Below are 18413 nucleotides of genomic sequence, written 5' to 3'. Positions count from 1 at the left end.
TAGATACCCTAGCCAAATGCCTGTTACTTCTGTTAAATACTTCTACTGGTTCTAGATTCTAGACTAGATAGCCTAGGCTGTACTATGTGCTATTAAAGTCAAAAGCCGAAAAGAGGCATGATTTTATCATTTAATACCCTAGCAACATGCTTCACATTTCTTTAAATTTCCCTGATTTTTTTTTTCAACACTTAGATCCTAGGGCTGGGCCTTCTACTCTACAGTAACAATTTGTTAATATCACTAACACAACATTTTCTATTCTTATATATGAGACTTCTGATATCGTCTCATTTGCGCATGGTATCCAACAGTACGTGCTGCAGGGTGAGGATGCCATCATCAAGATCGATTACTCCTCCAACCTGTGTGGCTAACAACCAAACACCGGTTGTCGGGTCTACTGTGTGCACCTTTCTCATGTCAAAGTCGATGCGGCGTGGCCTCTAATGTAGAACAACAGATTTTAAAAACAATCAAATCTTAGAGTAAAGACCTAGGCCGGGGATTCGAACCCTGATGACAGTGTGACTGTCAATCACTGTTTAACTGTATGATGATGAGGTCGCGCAGCCGGCTTTGCTGGCGGGCAGGGTATACAACTATTAACTGTTAGGCAGGTTTATATTTCTGTGACGGGCAGGCCCAGGATGTTCATCAGAAGGGCTTAGGGGAAAAGACCTGTTCTGAGCAGGCGCAGGATGCGTATGATGCGTATCAAAGTCAATCTTTGTGTAAACTGACATATACTCTATCACATTCTGTATATATACCCAAAAAATATTGTAGTGTATGAAGACATGGTTACTAAAATTAGGTCACATTTTCTCATTTGAATATTCATGAATATGCATGAATGTTACTGTTATTACTTAAGGTTGCAACATTATTACCAATCAAAACCATTCAACATTAACCATATTATCCCTTATCACCCTGTTGTAACTCGGTGAAATGTCGGTTTCAACACAGTGATAACAGTAATTTGTAGAACTTTACAAATTTGCTGGGATTGCTGTAAGATTACCATTATTACTCAAGTTTGCAATATTATAACCAATCGAAACCATTCAACATTACCCACATTACCCCTCATCACCCTGTTGTAAATCAGTAAAATGTCAATTTCATCGGGGTGATAAAAGTAATTTTTTTTTGGACTTGAAAATTTCGCTGGGATTGCTGTAAGATTACTGTTATTACTCAAGTTTGCAAGGTGATATCCAAACGAAGCCTTTCAACATTACCCTGTTGTAACTGTAAAATGCGATTGCATCAGGGTGATAACAGTAATTATATAATATTGGATGCACTAGAGTGGTATATCAGATATATTCATGTTGATGAATGCAATATATCTGATATACCACGAAAGAAATCCAATATCATAATTATTATACATACTAACCACTTTCCACGACAACATCACATTCAATTTAAAAAACAATGAAAAAGGGTTTCACTCACATTCGACATGAAAGTGATCAAAACATCCACGGCAATTCCTTCTCTGTTAAATATGCTCTAAAAACATGTAGAGCACTTTTTGTTGCCTTTCGTGTGTTCAACACGTCTTTTTCTTTCAGAATGTTTTCGAATTCGTCAGAGTCTAGAGTCGCGAACCGTGGAGGCCGCCATTGTTGTTTACAAAATCTAACCTTTCAACTTGTATACGGAGGTACACATACAGTATACAGTACAGTACAGTACAGCATATCAGGGAGCGACTACCACAGACCGGGCCACACAGACGATTTACGTGTACTCATATGGCATTTCTCAACCTCATCGCGCATTTCTCAACCTCATCACGCAATGCCACTGCACTTTGCTTTCTTTGTAAGCGATATTGCACATGCGTATAAAGAAACATTTGAGTGCGTTATTGACAGCAGAGTACAATATTGGAAACAATATTGTACTCTTTTTCTCCATTGATACGGGTAATGTAAAATGTATAGGGCAGGTATTATGCTATACAATATTGCATGTCATTAAGCAAACCCCTTGCAGGAATATTGATACATGGTTTTATCGTATCGAAAAAGTGGCTTGTATGTATAATAATGGGTAATATCATTTGGGTAATAACATGGTAATAATGGTAATATTTGGTCTTAGTCAAATTTCGAGGCAATATTACTGGTAATATCTGGTAATATTAGTAATCGGTAACAACCCATTGCCCAGTGGGTTGCCACAACAAGTATACTGTTGAGAGAAACTTTAGCTGCAATTCTCAGCCCAGTTTTAACTAAGTAAATTTTTATGCCTCCACCATGAAGTGGTGCCAGAGGAATTATTTTTCGGGTTGTCCGTCCTTCCGTCCGTCCATCCTTCTGTCAGTCCGTAATCAATTTTGTGGACAGCGTGACTAAAAAACCGTTTGACGTATCCTAATGAAACGTGGTACGTATATGTATGACTGGGCGAAGTTGTGCATATCAACTTTTGGGTGCACATACTCAAGGTCAAAGGTCAAAAGGTCAAGTTCAAATGCTCAAAATTTCATAATTTCACCCATATCTATGCAATGCAATATCAAAAGGTCAAAGGTCAAGTGAAAATGTTTAAATAGCACTTTTTTTCTCCATATCTTGCAAATGGTTCAAGACATCTTCATGGAATAGATCCTATTAGGAAAACCATGCATTATTAAAGGCGGAGGCATACTAGTCGCCATAGTGACATTTCTAGTTGTTCCTTGACTTCATAGGTGATTGTGTTATGAAATATCCCAAAGTATGGTTGATAGTAAGCTAAATATTTCCAACTTTCATAAATTCATGAAAATCACCATGAAAAGTGCATTTTCTTGACCAGAATACTATTTCCTATAGCAGTAACAAATTACCTAAGTAATCTTTTCATAAATCTAATCTCACTTTCAATCCCCTTCCCAAATACAGTATTTCTACCTATTCCTTATCAGCATATATCCTCTCACCCTTGATAAAACATACATGTACAAACCCCCATGACTTTGATACCAATAAACATCCTGTACCGGTACTACCCACATACTAGTAGTCTTTAACATTATTATTTTTGTGCCTTTAACCTCCTTTCCTATATCAGTAAGAACTCTAAATCCAAACATCTAATCTGCTTTCATTGCCTACAATACTGCTATAAAAAAAAGAAGAATATGCTACAGAAAGCCCTTCTGACCTCAAGGAAAATAACCTGTGCAATATACATTCGTCCGTTTTCTGCACATTCCTTTTCTACATACACCATACACATGTTCATGCAACACTGTACTCCATGCCATTTGCACATAATATTGATACACTCATTAGAAGTGCAACACAAATGCACTAATGCATACATTCACACATCTACTGATTAGTCTAGTAGGAGAAAGGGGTTCCCATGCACCCCAAACATATATTTTTTAAATCTACTTCATCTAGACCAGTTTTGTGCGTAGATTTAAAAAATGCAATGTTAACCCGTTTAGGACGAGTCCCGAGTATACTCGGGCAGGTGTCTATGGAAAATGCGTGTTGTAGCAAAATCAGTCCGTCCTCAACGGGTTAACAGGTCAAAGCGTGTCCCATAGTGGTCAAAAATCCGTTTCCATGGTAATGCATGGTGAAAATGTCAGTATCTCATAAAAATACATGTAACCTTTAAATAAATTGTTTAATTATCATGGCTTTGGTATCAAATGAAAGAAAATTAAATTATCTATATGATGATACCAATTGTGTAGGGGGTTATACCAACCTTCATCTTAATTTTGAGGCCAGAATACAATTTTTTCACATTTTTTAGCAAAAATGCAATTTTACTTTAAAACTTATCTATCTCTAAATCATACCAAAACATATTCAATTTGTTTGAATATTCTTCAAAATTATACTAAATATGTATGCAATACAATGTGAAAATTTCATAGATATTGCTCAAATAATAAGAAAGTTACGGCCATCCAAAGTTGACATTCAAGCATGTCAAGAATGTGCAGGTGGGAGTGTGATGTACGCCCTCTATTGTTGAATAATCTCATTTAAACATTTCAGTCATCATAATTTGGTTCCAAAAGCATGAGAATGAAGTTGGATGTGATAAAGTGGGTCATCTAGACCAGTTTTGTGGGTAGAATTTTAAAAAATGCATTAACAGGTCAATGAGTGACCCATGGTGGTAAAAAAAATCTGTTACCAAGGCAACGCATGATGGAAATGTCAGAATCTCCTTAAAATGTATGTAATATTTGATACAATTGTTTACTTATCATGATTTAAATGTCAAATTTAAATGAAGAGTATTAAATTCTTTGAATGATATACCAATCATCACACGGAATTTGTACTAATCTTCATATCAATTTTTAGGTCAGGGTAGTAGTTTTTGCAGCGCGCTGCTGGGGGGGGGGGGGGCGAGTAGAAAAAAAAATCATTGGTTCACATAGGAGTACAGTACAGTACTAGTATACTATTCGGGTATACGGTGCATGTTTTCGATCGAGGGCATGCGAAGAGCTTGAATCGAACAGTAGGATTTTGTAATACCGGGGCCCTGTTTAAAATTGATTATATACTAGTAGTTGATTTCAACTGTAAGTCTATAGGCCAGGGAATTGAGGCTGAATTTTGGGGTCAACTGGCAACTATCGTATAACAAACAAATTTTGTATTTGAAAGTATATGTCTTAACAAACTTACCAGTAAGATTTACCCAGAAGTTCTGCTTCGGAACATGCCGAAATGACATCATTAACATGGCCACCCCATAAACCAGATAAATGAATGGGAATTTTAGGATACCTCAAGTGTTCATTATACAACTGACATTAATCATGAGATAAGTTTCTAGTGTATGTATTTCTTATTTCCTGCCTTTCTTCAAACAAAATTGGGCACATTTGTGACCTCTTTTTCAAAAAATCTGAGCCCAAATTAGGTCATTTCTATGGCAACTTTATGCTAAAATCAATGTTTTTCTCAAATAAAAAAAAAATACAACACCTTCTCAACGTTAAACCCCATTTTAAATTTACATAAGTATGCAAATTCATAGCTATTTAATTGACTGGAGTTGAGACCTAACCTGTTAGAGACCATAGCTACCATGGTTACACTCAAACTTGCCTGTAGCCATTATAACACAGCTGTCCAGAAATCACAATTTTCATTATTAGTGGTGTATTCTATTATATATTCCATCCCAGTAGTTGGATTTTTTGTTTTTTGTTTTGTATTTGGCACAAGCTGACATTTCGTTCAAGTCAATTAGGCACAGAACATAGATTAAGTCAATTTCTCATAAAATGAGACCCTCCTCTACCTCCGCCCCCAATCCCAATAAAAATGGTTAGTTCATGCCTTTTCCTTTCTTGCAGTCCTGTAGGGTGGTTCATCAAACTTTTCATTGGTTTCAGTTTCACTTCACTGGTTTCAGTCTCGCTATATCACTTTTCTGATTGGAATGTTTCAGTCACAAGGACTTGCTAAGTGAAACTGAAAACACTAAGTGGCACTGATCTCACTGAAATCAATGTTGGTTAAACGGGTCCTGCATGAACTTCTGTACGATACAAGAGCAAGCTCATTATACTCGATGGACTACTACAACAAATACTGTACTTCTGAAAGAAATGAAGCACTGTTAACACACTGGATACACATTTTGTCATAGATCACATTAGTCCAGTCAAAATAGGGTTTCACCCAACACTAATTGCAACAGTAGGAATTCCACTGCAGTGCTATACTTGTTATGGGCTCCTAAACACCATTGTTACTAAAAGTCCCAAGAAATCCAGTGGGGCAAAGTGGCTAAATTTCCATAATATGCAAATTAGCTCCCATTATGATAATAATACAGTGTTTCCATGAAAACTAGGCTTCTATTTTCAGATTGGAACACCGAAAGTGTTGAAACCTATGTTTACAATGTTACTAGTGCGATGTAAAGATTTCACCATGTACATAGTCTGGGCCTCATTTGCATAATATGCAAAGGGTTCCGAGCCAACGGAATATTCTGATGCATCAAAGTGCCCAATATGAGCATATCAAGAGTGTTCAAATGTGATATATCAGTTTCTCTTCACCAAAAACAAACTTTACAGCATTAGTAAACTAGCATGAATTATTATTATAAGATTAGAGTTTGTTATCAGACAGATAATGATATCTTATCCATTAATATTACGTAGAATCAAAGTACGAAATTAAACAAGTGTCAACATCTATAATTTGTCTACGGTAATTTTGTAATGAATGAACTCTGTTTGGAGGGTGGTTTGTACGAATCTTGATGATTAAGCTCTTGCATCCTTGAGGGTTTTGAGATATTGAAGATGGCACAGTCAAAGGAAACCCTGTGGGTAGTGCCCAAAGTTACCCCAGTCGAGCATATTATCCCCATGACCATTAATTTACAAAACATGCATCAACCAACACGATTTCCGTTGTTCTAAACGTTCAAGATTTTATTCTGAAGTCGTTTCGCCATCTAGCAAAGACTTTGTTATTTCCATGAAATACAATTGGCATTGACAGCAGAGACATTTTTCTACAATGTGTACATTTTTAAAAAGTTGTGCACAGTCAAAGTGGCTCGCATGCAGGAAGGTACCCGAATTTATCCCTATAGTACCCTCACGGCCCCGTACAAAACATATACACACGTGAATACAGCTGTTTGAAGCGAAGAAAAAAACAAACACCTCTGTGCATAACGTCCTATTCATTTCATTTCCATTAAAATTCAGTGGAAGTTCTCGAAGAATTGTTGTTCTACAATATCTTAGTATAAGGTGAAAATGGTTCACATACGAAGACAACCAAGTGGAGGGTGCCCAAAATTACCCCACCCAAAGACAGTCTAAGACATGCAATAATCATGTACCAGCGCAAATAAGTGTACATGAATATGTTCTATGGATACATGCCTTTAAACAGTCCTTCTGGTCCTCTAGCAAAGAAACTTTTATTTAATGAAATTCAATGGAGTCAACAGACGATGTATTGCTCTGTAATTTTTACTTACACTGACATAGTTAAAGTGGTTATCATTCGAAGGGAGCCTACTATATGGGAAGTGCACACATTAATTGCCTCTATACATGACCTTTGTAACGCAAATATCAACGCAATTAAGTATACAGACGTTCCAAAAGTGCTTGTCTCAAAAAAAAAAAAGGTCGTTCCTTGAGTTTTGGGACTATCAATTGAGTTTTGTGATTATGTATAATCATCGTATGGTGCTATAATCATTGCACATTCTTCTCATTTGACATAATTTTGCGCACTTCATTTTCTGTTACAAAGAAAGTGATGTCTATCTGTTCTTGTCGAAAAATGAAATAGAAAATTGAATTGAATTCTATTGAATTTGATTCCTGCCATATCAAGAAACTTTTTTTTCTATAAAAATTGCCGGGATAGAGATAAAATAACAACATTGATCCACAATATCTATGCAGTCCAAAGGGTTCACTTGCAGAGACCACCTTGTGGGAGGTGCTCAAAGTAATCCTAAAGGCAATGAAAAACATGCAGTATACATTGTACAACCGCGAAAAAATGTTCCATGGTTACATGCCTCTGAAAAGTTCTTCCGCCTGTGTAGCACATACGCTTTTATTTTCGTAAAATGCAATTAAGGTGATATAGGAGACGTTGTTTTACAATATCTATTTTGTCAAGCCCTTGGGAAGTGCCCAAATCACCCCTGCCCTGACCGTCGTGGTCCCAAAACAGATTAACAAAACATACATTATAGTAGAGGCTACTATGTAATCCCGTGAGATTTTTGTGCCAAAATTGATTTTTTGGGGCTAACTTTGTCAATTTGGGGGTGCTGAATCCAAAAAACTTTGGTTCCATTTTTTCCAACCACAACTTCAGCCGCCATTTTGAATTTCAAAATGGCCGCCATAGCAAACTGTATTTTGACCCATATCTCATAGAGTGAGCATTGTAGAAGCTTCAAATTTGGTTCAAAATGCCTCATTGTGATGTCAGACACTCTGATATATCTTTTTCTAATATTGTGCACTGTGTTGTCCAGTTTGTAAGCTGCCATCTTGAATTTCAAAATGGCCGCCGTAGCGTTTTTACCATATCCTAGGTTGCAATTATTGTAGAAGCATCAAATTTTCAAGAATGCGCATGCTTGTGGTGTCCAACGTTCCAGTACAGCTGTTTCCTAATTGTGGATCATTAGACAGGTAACCATGTTGAAATTCAAGATGGCTGCTATATAGAAAACATATAATACTGTTGCAAGTGCCTTAGATGAATATGCCAGAATAGTTCTAGTTAGACCGAATTCATTTCCATTTCAAGCAGAATGACAGCCATCTCTCAAAATGGTCGCCATAAATTCAAAATGTAAGGACGAGGTTCCAATGACGTCATCAAGCCATGCTGAGGGGCAAAAACTGAGCATGGGGGGGGGGGGCATACCCCTGTCCTATACATGTGGGCAAGCAAGCATGTAAGCATTACAATGTACATCCCATAGCCAGGCGGGTATATGCGGTTCCCGAATTGCGCGCTAAAGCGGTTTGTTTTTGCCTCTCAGGGAACACATCACTTTGCATCGTGGAACCTCGTTAATGATTACATTTAATCCCAGTCAGTAAAATATTTGTACAAAAGCAACCATTGATACAATTGAAGGTGATCTTCAAAAACTTGATGCTGCCTCCAGAGATTGAAGACAAACAAGGAAAAGTCTCGCAATGGCAAGAAATGCCACGGTCACCCTACCAGGCACCCCATTCACAAGCTTGTTTGTTGGCCACAAACTGAACTAGATTTGCTAGACACTAGATATACTTCTGGAATAATGCAGAATGAATAAGGAATGAGTAGCCTCTTTCCTGATTGCCCTTGAGTGGGTCATCTTCAATTATTAAGACTTCCATAATGCTTACTGCTGTACAGCCTATGATTCTAAAACAACAAAGGAGCAATAATAGCTCAGTTCTGTGACACTTTGCATGCATCAGAATTCCTCCTCAATTTAGAAGACCATCACATGAGGGTAATCTAAAAAATTGTCACTGCCTTGAAGCTGATGAATGCGGTGTTTGGCATTCGGCTATCGGAAACATGCAAGGGGGATATTCTAGAAAGAGATGAAAAGGGCAGTTTTCATCTTCTGTATAAGGAAGAATTCGTATCTAAGAAAATGAAAATATATTCATTTCTCGGATAGTATGAAAAGGCCAGAAATTCAGCTCATGCAATCAAAATACACCATGTAAGATTGGATCCAAAGTCATTAAGCATAAGAGGATCACCAACTTCTCAAAACATTTCTACTAGTTCTACAGTCTAATAGACCTGTCATTATCCAGTCATTGCTGGACGACACAATTATCGGAAGGTATAAGTTCTAAGTAATTCCACAATCACTCTTCCATCTCATAATTTCATGGCCTTCTCCTCATTCTCACTAACAAAGGTTCATTTTTCATACCCATGCCTTAGAAATCCACAAAACTAAGCCAAATCAGCCTGAAAGTTGAAATACTGAGCAGTCATTTCTATCTGACACAGAGACCACTATCACGGAAAGAAAAGAAACAAAGGGTTCATCAAAGATGCCATGGGAGCTGTCACCCGTCACTCACAACGAGGAAACAGATAGCCTCATTCCATTGTATGTATTAGATGCTACTTCAAGATCAACGGGAAAATCAGAGATATTGATGATTATTACGTATACACTGACATTTCAATTTTCTTGATGGATCTTGTAAGTTTACTTTACTTACTGCATTGCATGATGTCTGCTCCATCACTGGAAAATTGTTAAAATGATAAAAGTACAATTGACATTATTGAGAGATTATGTTCTGCAGTTCTTTGTGAAAAAAAAAAGACTATAAAGGTCTGCTTTTTCATGCCTTTCATGGTGCTGGCTGAAGTTGAAAATTTGAGGATGTCTCAAAGAGCAGATGGACCAAGAAGTATCTGAACCTGGAATCATGCAGAATGTGAAAAGACATAGTCCATGTCTTCCAGAAGTTTGGCGTGGATGACTTCAACTAGGACAATCTCCCGCTTTACCCTAGTGGAGTCTTGATACAACACATGGAGAGAGCAAACCTCATCAACTCTCACAACCTAATTTGCGCCTCTACTACAGGGAAATAGGATATATTACATTGTAGCTATTTCCAGAGGGTATCCATAAACTGTTAAATTAAATACTTGGAGCTTCCTACACCAATGAAATGCAAAAGTCATTGTTTCTGGAAGAATTTTATAGAACCAATCCTCCCCGTGTACAGCCTTAAAGTGCTGTGACTTCAAAAACTTATGCAGGGAATGAGCCTAAAAGACATTATATCTATTAAAGTGACTATCCCACAAATTTTTAGAATATAGGGCTAATATTGTAAACTCTACCACCAAATCGTCTAAATGGGGCATTTAGTCACTCAGACACAGTTATTAAGGGGTTATTTTGAAAGTCATTTGTTTTGACATCAGAATCACATGATTTCCAATTCACAATTTTTACCCAAACGCTACGCGTTTAAAGGAATGTTTCCCATGGCTGCCATTTTGCATTTCAACATGGCAGTGTACCTACGGGACAGGAAGTAGTCCCGCCTCCGCAATTCACTGAAGTGATTGACTTACACATGAGTGTTCCAGCATGCTTGGGTTTGCAGTTACAGCGCCAAAATATGGTCGAAATCCATCTTGAATTTCAAAAGTGGCGGCCATCAATGCGAATAATCCATTATTACAGAATGTATAGGCCCTAAGTGTGTGTTTTAAAAAGAATGTACACTGTAAGCCACCATAGACATTCATTGCTTGTAACCAAAGATATTACTAGTAGCTGAAAAGCAGCCATTTTGAATGTTAAGATGGTCGCCTCGAAAATGATCTGCAATTTCAGGGAGGGGAAACAATTTTAGGGAGGGGAAAAGTGCATCTGAATGTTCAACATTACAAGCCTGGTTTATGCCCAAAATGAAAATTTTCTTTATTGCTTACAACAGCCCCTAGCAACATGAGATATTGGTCAAAATATACGTTTTGGTATGGCGGCCATTTTGAATTTCAAGATGGCCACCTTCAATATCAAAATGAACCATCGTTTCAGAAAAAGATGTTTCAGAATGTCTGATAGCATACGCATGCTCTTTGCCCCGAATTACAACCTTACTCAATGTATTCGATATGAGATACAGGCCCAATTACATTTGTTATGGTGGCCATTTTGAATTTCAAGATGGCCGCCAATAAAACAAGGAAAAGTAGAAATTACGCGGTGCGTAATATATGTCCCCGCCGGAAGTAGCATTTAGTAGCAATATGCACAATATAGGTAAAAAGATGAAGGTCAAAGGTCAAAGAAGTCAAAGGTCAAAATTCTATGTAGAAGTTTTGAAGCCCTCACCTAGTGCCATCACATAAAGCAAACGGAATCGAAATCGGGTTAGAAATGGCGAAGGAGTAGCATTTTGTAGGCAATGTGCAATATAGGTCAAAAATCAAGGTCAAAGGTCAAAGAAGTCAAAGGTCAAAATTCTGTGTCGAAGTTTTGAAGCCCTCACCTAGTGCCATCACTTAAAGCAAACGGAATTGAAATCGGGTTACAAATGGCAAAGGAGTAGCATTTTGTAGCAAAATGTACAATATAGGTCAAAAATCAAGGTCAAAGGTCAAAGAAGTCAAAGGTCAAAATTCTGTGTAGAAGTTTTGAAGCCCTCACCTAGTGCCATCACATAAAGCAAACGGAATCAAAATCGGGTTAGAAATGGCGAAGGAGTAGCATTTTGTAGGCAATGTGCAATATAGGTCAAAAATCAAGGTCAAAGGTCAAAGAAGTCAAAGGTCAAAATTCTGTGTAGAAGTTTTGAAGCCCTCACCTAGTGCCATCACTTAAAGCAAACGGAATTGAAATCGGGTTACAAATGGCGAAGGAGTAGCATTTTGTAGCAAAATGTACAATATAGGTAAAAAATCAAGGTCAAAGGTCAAAGAAGTCAAAGGTCAAAATTCTGTGTAGAAGTTTTGAAGCCCTCACCTAGTGCCATCATATAAAGCAAACGGAATCAAAATCGGGTTAGAAATGGCGAAGGAGTAGCATTTTGAAGCAAAATGTACAATATAGGTCAAAGGTCAAGGTCAAAGGTCACAATTGAAATTCTGTATAGAAGTTTCAAAGCTCCCATGTAGTGCTATCATATAAAGCAAACAGAATCAAAATTGGGTTAGAAATGGCGAAGGAGTAGCATTTTGAACGTTTTGATCACACACGGACGCACACACGGACGGACACACGGACGGACGGAAGGACGGACGGACACACGGACACACGGACACACGGACACACACACGTACGGAGCCCGTTTCATAGTCCCCTGCTCGAACTCGTTCGGCGGGGACAATAATCCATCATTTAAAAAAAAAAAAAATCTATATGTTAGTATGCCTGACATCCAAGCATGCTTTTTACCCCGAATTCATACTTTCCATAATGCTTACAGCCTTAGATATGGGTAAAATATATTTAGTTATGGCGGCCATTTTGAATTTCAAGATGGCTGCCTAAAAATTGTATTTATACTATCTACAGTATCAGAAAATGGTGTACCAGAATGTCTGACATCATAAACATGCTTTTTTCATCAAATTTGAGCCTTCTATGATGCTCACATTATGAGAATTGGGTCAAAATACAGTTTGCTATGGCGGCCATTTTGAAATTCAAAATGGCAGCTGAAGACGAGGTTGGAAAAAATGGAACCAAAGTTTTTTTTTGATTCAGCACCCCCAAATTGACCAAGTTAGCCCAAAAAATCAATTTTGGCACGAAAATCTCACGGGACCCAATATTTCGACATACACTGTAAAAACATCGGTGTTAGATTTAACACCACAGGTGTTAAATCTAACACCGATCAAACTTCAATAAAGGACCACACCCACAGGTGTTAAAAATACACTGTGATGGTATTGAAAAGTGTTCACCTGATACTTCGTGGTGTTAATTTGACACTGTATACCTGGTGTTATTTTGACACCGTACTGGTGTTAATTCAAAAATGACACCACATGGTGTTGATTTGATATTTGTTGGTGTTAATATCAATAGTTTAACACCCGTCCAGCTTCAATAAGAGACCACACCAGCTGGTGTTACTTTGGTGTAAATTTATTTTGACATTTTTTCAAAAATCTAGTATTTTACTGTAAAATTCTTGATCGTCTTGTTTAAATTAAAAATCAACAAGAAGTGCAGTTACTAAGAAACTCTTCAAAAAACAGTTTAAAATTTGGAAATGACACCCAGAGGTGTTAATTTAACATCATAAATGAGCACCGAAAATTTAACACCAGCTCGGTGTTCACTATCGAACACCGGACTTTTTGCAGTGTAGTAGACTGTACTATTATATGCCACACTAAACTCACTTGTACATGCATGTAAAGTCGTTGCCGAGTGGTAAATGAAGACACTTTACTTTTCATGATTTTTAAATGGTATAGAGACACTGCTTTACAATCACCATAGTCAAAGGGGTGCACCTTCAAAGGCAACCGAGTGGGATTTGTTCAAAACCATCCAACCCCCAGGGCAATATAGGAAACATGCACCAGCATATAGCACATTATTAGGTGATACGCTATCAGCGTATCACCTATTGTGATTGTCAAAATTTCTCTTTTTTTTATTCTTCTTTCTTTCTGCCACATTTTGTGTCGTCAATATCTCAACAATGACATTACGGAATAACATGACATTTTCAGTCAACATGTCTCATAACAATATCTAGCCACAATAAGGTTTTCATGACAGTAACATATCTATGACGTCATCTAGGCGCCATTTTGTGATTTTCGGACCTTGTCACATGATCGATCATAACTTCATAACTAGATATCATTTCTGTATCATTTTCGGTGGACATAAAGTTCAGGTCACGCTCTATCTTACATTTTAACGCTAGTTACCCAGGTCATCATTACGCGCGCGCGCGTCAAAATTTTAAAAGGCTCAAAACGACTTCCCAATGGGAAATCTCGAAGTTTCAGACAATTTTAAGCGTTTCAAACATTTTCTCGCGTGCGCGTCCGTCCGCGCAATTTCGCGCGCAGAGGGCGTAACTAACATGAAAATGTAATTTTTTTGACCGATTTGGATTTCTGATACTTTGAGTAACAATATTCATTGATTTCCGATCGATTTTGACCTATAACAAAGGAATGCACTGGCGTCAAAGTTGAAATTCCGCGCGCGCGTCTTTCTGCAAGTATAGTGAAAAAACATGTCTTTGTTTATTTCGCCATAGCTCTTTAAATCGTCCATTGACCCTATATTTCTCTTGCATATTACAAAAGCATATGAATTGGAAATAACGTTTCAAGTACCGATATTGCCAGGAAAACTCATGACGTCATCATATCATCATCTGAAATCAAAAAAGTGGAATTAATTTTTTTGAGGTACTGTTTCTGACATTCATTTACTCGTATCTCTATTGTTTAAGCTTGATATTACCCCAAATTCAGATATGTTTTACTTTGAACATTTGCCTTTCAAGTCCATGTCATGGTTTTGAAATTTGATGACGTCATCATACTCTAAATTGTGATTAAAAGTAAAGACACAAAATCGGACAAGTTTACGTGTTATGTCTATGGGAGGTGATTTTTTTTTTAAACCATGCATTGACTTGACAACGTTTAAGCACCTTTATCTCAGCTGATTTTGCCCCATTTCCTCTGAAACTTAAGTATGTTGTAGCTCAGACAATAAGCTGCAGTTATCATGTATTTTATATTTTCAAATCTCCTCATTAGGTCGACAATTTTGTAGTTAAAAACTGAAAATGAGAATGCAATCTGTACGGAACGATTCCCGATTGTTCTTTGCAACTGGATATTGGTCGAATCCGCGCTGCCACTTGTGGGAAGTTGAATAGCGCCATCACAAGTCAACACTGTGACAGTCACGACAGTATTATTATACATTTAAGTTTCTCATTCGATCTTCAGGACAGCCGTATGGCGTAATCGCTTAGCGCCCTGGGTGTTCATAACGCCATACCGGAAGGAGAGAAGTTCGACTCCCGCAGGACTTTTCCCGTTCTTTCTTTTTCTTTTTTTTTTTCGGCAGTTCAGCTTTACTCCGATGTCATTTATCATATTATTTTAGCAAGTGTACGTAACCCGTGAACACGGCTGCTCTATTTCACTTGTTTTGTATTGGAGTTTGGAGATTGGGTTTGCTTCATTAATTTTGTCACACTTAATGTTGTAAATTGCCCCTTGTTACAGTGTCCCGCTTGCCACCTTTCGTTTGCTCTTTCCTTTTCTCTTCATTGGTTATTGTTATACTGTAACATGATAGGTAGGAACATGTACGTTTAAATAACTTGCAGGAATGGGAGCTGAATTGATTAACTCTAGTCCAGGTGTATGGCGTCTCGCTCATCTCTTTGAAATTCCCGGTTGTTATTGTTTGACCCAATAACGGAGTTGTAGACAGGTTTTATGTTGCTATAGAGGTATCTTGTGCCACATGAGTGGAAGGCATCGCTGTTTAGTGGTAGTAATGAACTTTTTCATGTTGTATATGGTATAAAAATATAAGTTTCACATCCAATCTTCGGGACAGCCGTGTGGCTTTATAGTCACTTGGCGCGCTGCATGGTCATTACACACAACCTTAGTACGAGATGTTTGAGACCCGCAGGACGCTATTATTTTTTTTCTCTCTCTCTCTTTCTTCGTTTTTCTTTTGGCAGTTCAGCTTCATTCCGAAGTCATTACCCCACGACACACAGTCACTCAAGTTCCCTTTTTTTTTTGTCCGAGGCTGGAGGTTGGATTTGCTTCATTTATCATACGTAATGTTGTAAATTGCCCTTGGTATACAGTGCCCCGCTTGCCACCTTTCGTTTTCTCTTTCCTTTTCTCTACGTTTGTTCCTGTTACACTGCACAAGACAGGTTGGAAAATAATTTACATAACACAACCGGAGCAGGAATGGCAACTGAATAAATTAATTCTAGGCCAGGTGTATGGCGTCTCGCTCGTCTCTTTGAAATTCCAGGTTGTTATTGTTTGACCCAATAACGGAATTGTAGACAGGTTTTATGTTGCTATAGAAGTATCTTGTGCCACATGAGTAGAAGGCATCACTGTTTAGTAGTAGTAATGAACTTTTTCATGTCCCTCCTTGTCAATTATAGTGTGTTCAAAGGGGTTGTGTGTCTATCTGCCAAAGGAAAGGAAAACCTTATTTTCGTCATGGCTATTTCTCTATACGTAACCGTAGGTGATGAGTATTGTTGATTTCTGAGCAGTGAATAACACAACATCAGGCTAAAATCCCCCTTAGTTATACGCGCTAAGAGTTCAATTTGATATATCTTTATTTATGTAGTCAATCACTGCTAATGGAGTTACAGAATTATGTTATGACACCTTTCACTGAAAGTTTGTAAAGCAAAGTTTATGGACAAGGCAACCAATTGTACATGAATAATACCAATGATTTCAGAGGGAAATTATGGTATACCTAAATGTAAGGGTATCATTGCTTTGGAATTGCTGAGACAATATCTTGGCACGAGGGCTTCCACCTCTAATAAGTGATCCCTTTGAAGATGTGTCGGTCACGGGTGATCGTCATGATTCATCTTTCACGTAGAAGCTTCCGTTCCACACTCTTAGTTCAAAAAGACTTACCATCATACTTCAAATTGTGATTAAAGGTAAAGACTCAAAATCAGACAAGTTGACGTGTTATGTCTATGGGAGGTGATTTTTTTTCTTAAAAACATGCATTGACTTGACAACGTTTAAGCACCTTTATTTCAGCTGATTTTGCTCCATTTCCTCTCAAACTTAAGTATGTGGTAGCTCAGACAATAAGCTGCAGTAAACATGCATTTTTTTTTTTTCAAATCTCCTCATCAGGTTGACAATTTTGCAGTTTAAAACTGAAAATGAAAATGGAATGTGGACAAAACGATTCCTCATTTATCTTTCACGTACATAAATTTACGTTCCCCATATTTTCTCGTCGAGACGTATGGCCGAGTGGTTAAAGGCGACGTCTCAGAGACGTGAGGTTGCGGGTTCGAACCCCACAAGATCACGAAACAAAATACTTAGCTATTTTACTTTTTTTTCTTCAATTTTGTATTACATATTCGTCCATGTAGAAATCACGTTCGTATATAAACGCACCTATACACACACACAGACACACACACACGCCATATCCCTCTTTTTTGTTTGTTGGAGACCACATTGCTTCGACTGCAGCAAAATTTTGCAGGTTGACTTTGTCAAACCGATCATAGTATGTAATGACGACGACTGAGGTGTTGTACTTTGAACAATTGTCTTTCAAGACGATGTCATTGTTTTGTAATTTGATGGCGTCATTACACTGAAAATTGTGATTAAAGGCAAGGTATGAAAACCAGCCGATTATAGGTTTTATGTCTGTGGGACGTATTTTTCCCAAGTTGCCAGAAATGGCATAGCGACCTCAGTCGTTACAAGGCCGCTTTTCCGTCTAGCAATGCAATAGATGTTCACACGGCCACGTTGGTTGAGTGGGCATTCACTTTCCCCCTGTTATATCTATACATTGTTGTTTTTTTTTTGTCTTACCATTTCCGTGGATGACCCGTGGCCGAGTGGTTACAGAAACGGTTTCACATGCACGCTCAATATAACTTCAAGGTGCCTATATCACATTCTTTTCTTTGTCGATCACAGATGACTGTCATCTGATGACCACAAGTGTATCACCTAACTCGTCCTCAATGTGACGAGTTTTCATGTCTCGTTATGTTTCAATTTACTATGCCTTCACATTGTCGTTACGGTTGTACAGCGATTGCCCTTTTGTTTGTATGAAACGCGATATAATTACAAAAAGAAACTAGAAATGTCGCTACGGCGACTGGTGTATGCCTCCGCCATAATGCATGGTTCTCCTAATAGGTCTATAGTACAATGTCTTGACAATGTGTGATGACAGTTTCACACAATTGGCAAAATATCAAAAGGACAGGTTTGCCACAAATGTGCTGAATGTTCACTTTCCTAGAACTAGGTTTAATTGGATGAATGATTTAAACGTCAGAGTGCAGGTATTTGGGGGAACTGATGATTTTTACTTGACTTTTGACCCTTTTATAAGTTTATGCATTGAGTAATTTTCAAGGTATTGAGAAAAAGTATAATTTCAGTATCAAATGGTAAAATTTGTTTTATAAATACAGGAGTAACCCTACGGATAAAAACAGACAAAAATATGTGACTTACAAAAACACGCTTACTAATTTATTGCGTTTACAAAAGAGAAAATTTTATGTCAACCAGATAATGAAATATAAAAATGATATAAAGAATACTTGGAAAACAATAAAAGATGTTATGAATACATCTAAT

General features: G+C 37.6%; 1 protein-coding gene across 1 annotated transcript in view; it reads right to left on the bottom strand.

Annotated features, from left to right (window-relative positions):
• Positions 1-290: 290 nt before the first annotated feature.
• LOC139708575 (MAM and LDL-receptor class A domain-containing protein 1-like) overlaps positions 291-18413 on the bottom strand; it is a 130925-nt gene continuing 112802 nt past the window's right edge. Inside the window, exon 33 of the mRNA XM_071620513.1 lies at positions 291-446. Within this exon, the coding sequence (XP_071476614.1) occupies positions 291-446 (156 nt within the window). The remainder of the gene's footprint in view (positions 447-18413) is intronic.

This window comes from Diadema antillarum, unplaced genomic scaffold (genome assembly GCF_040938485.1).
Source record: "Diadema antillarum isolate AM-2024a unplaced genomic scaffold, OU_Dant_1.0 seq00001349_RagTag, whole genome shotgun sequence".
Taxonomy (NCBI): Eukaryota; Metazoa; Echinodermata; class Echinoidea; order Diadematoida; family Diadematidae; genus Diadema; species Diadema antillarum.
This window is presented reverse-complemented; position numbering and strand designations above follow the sequence as displayed.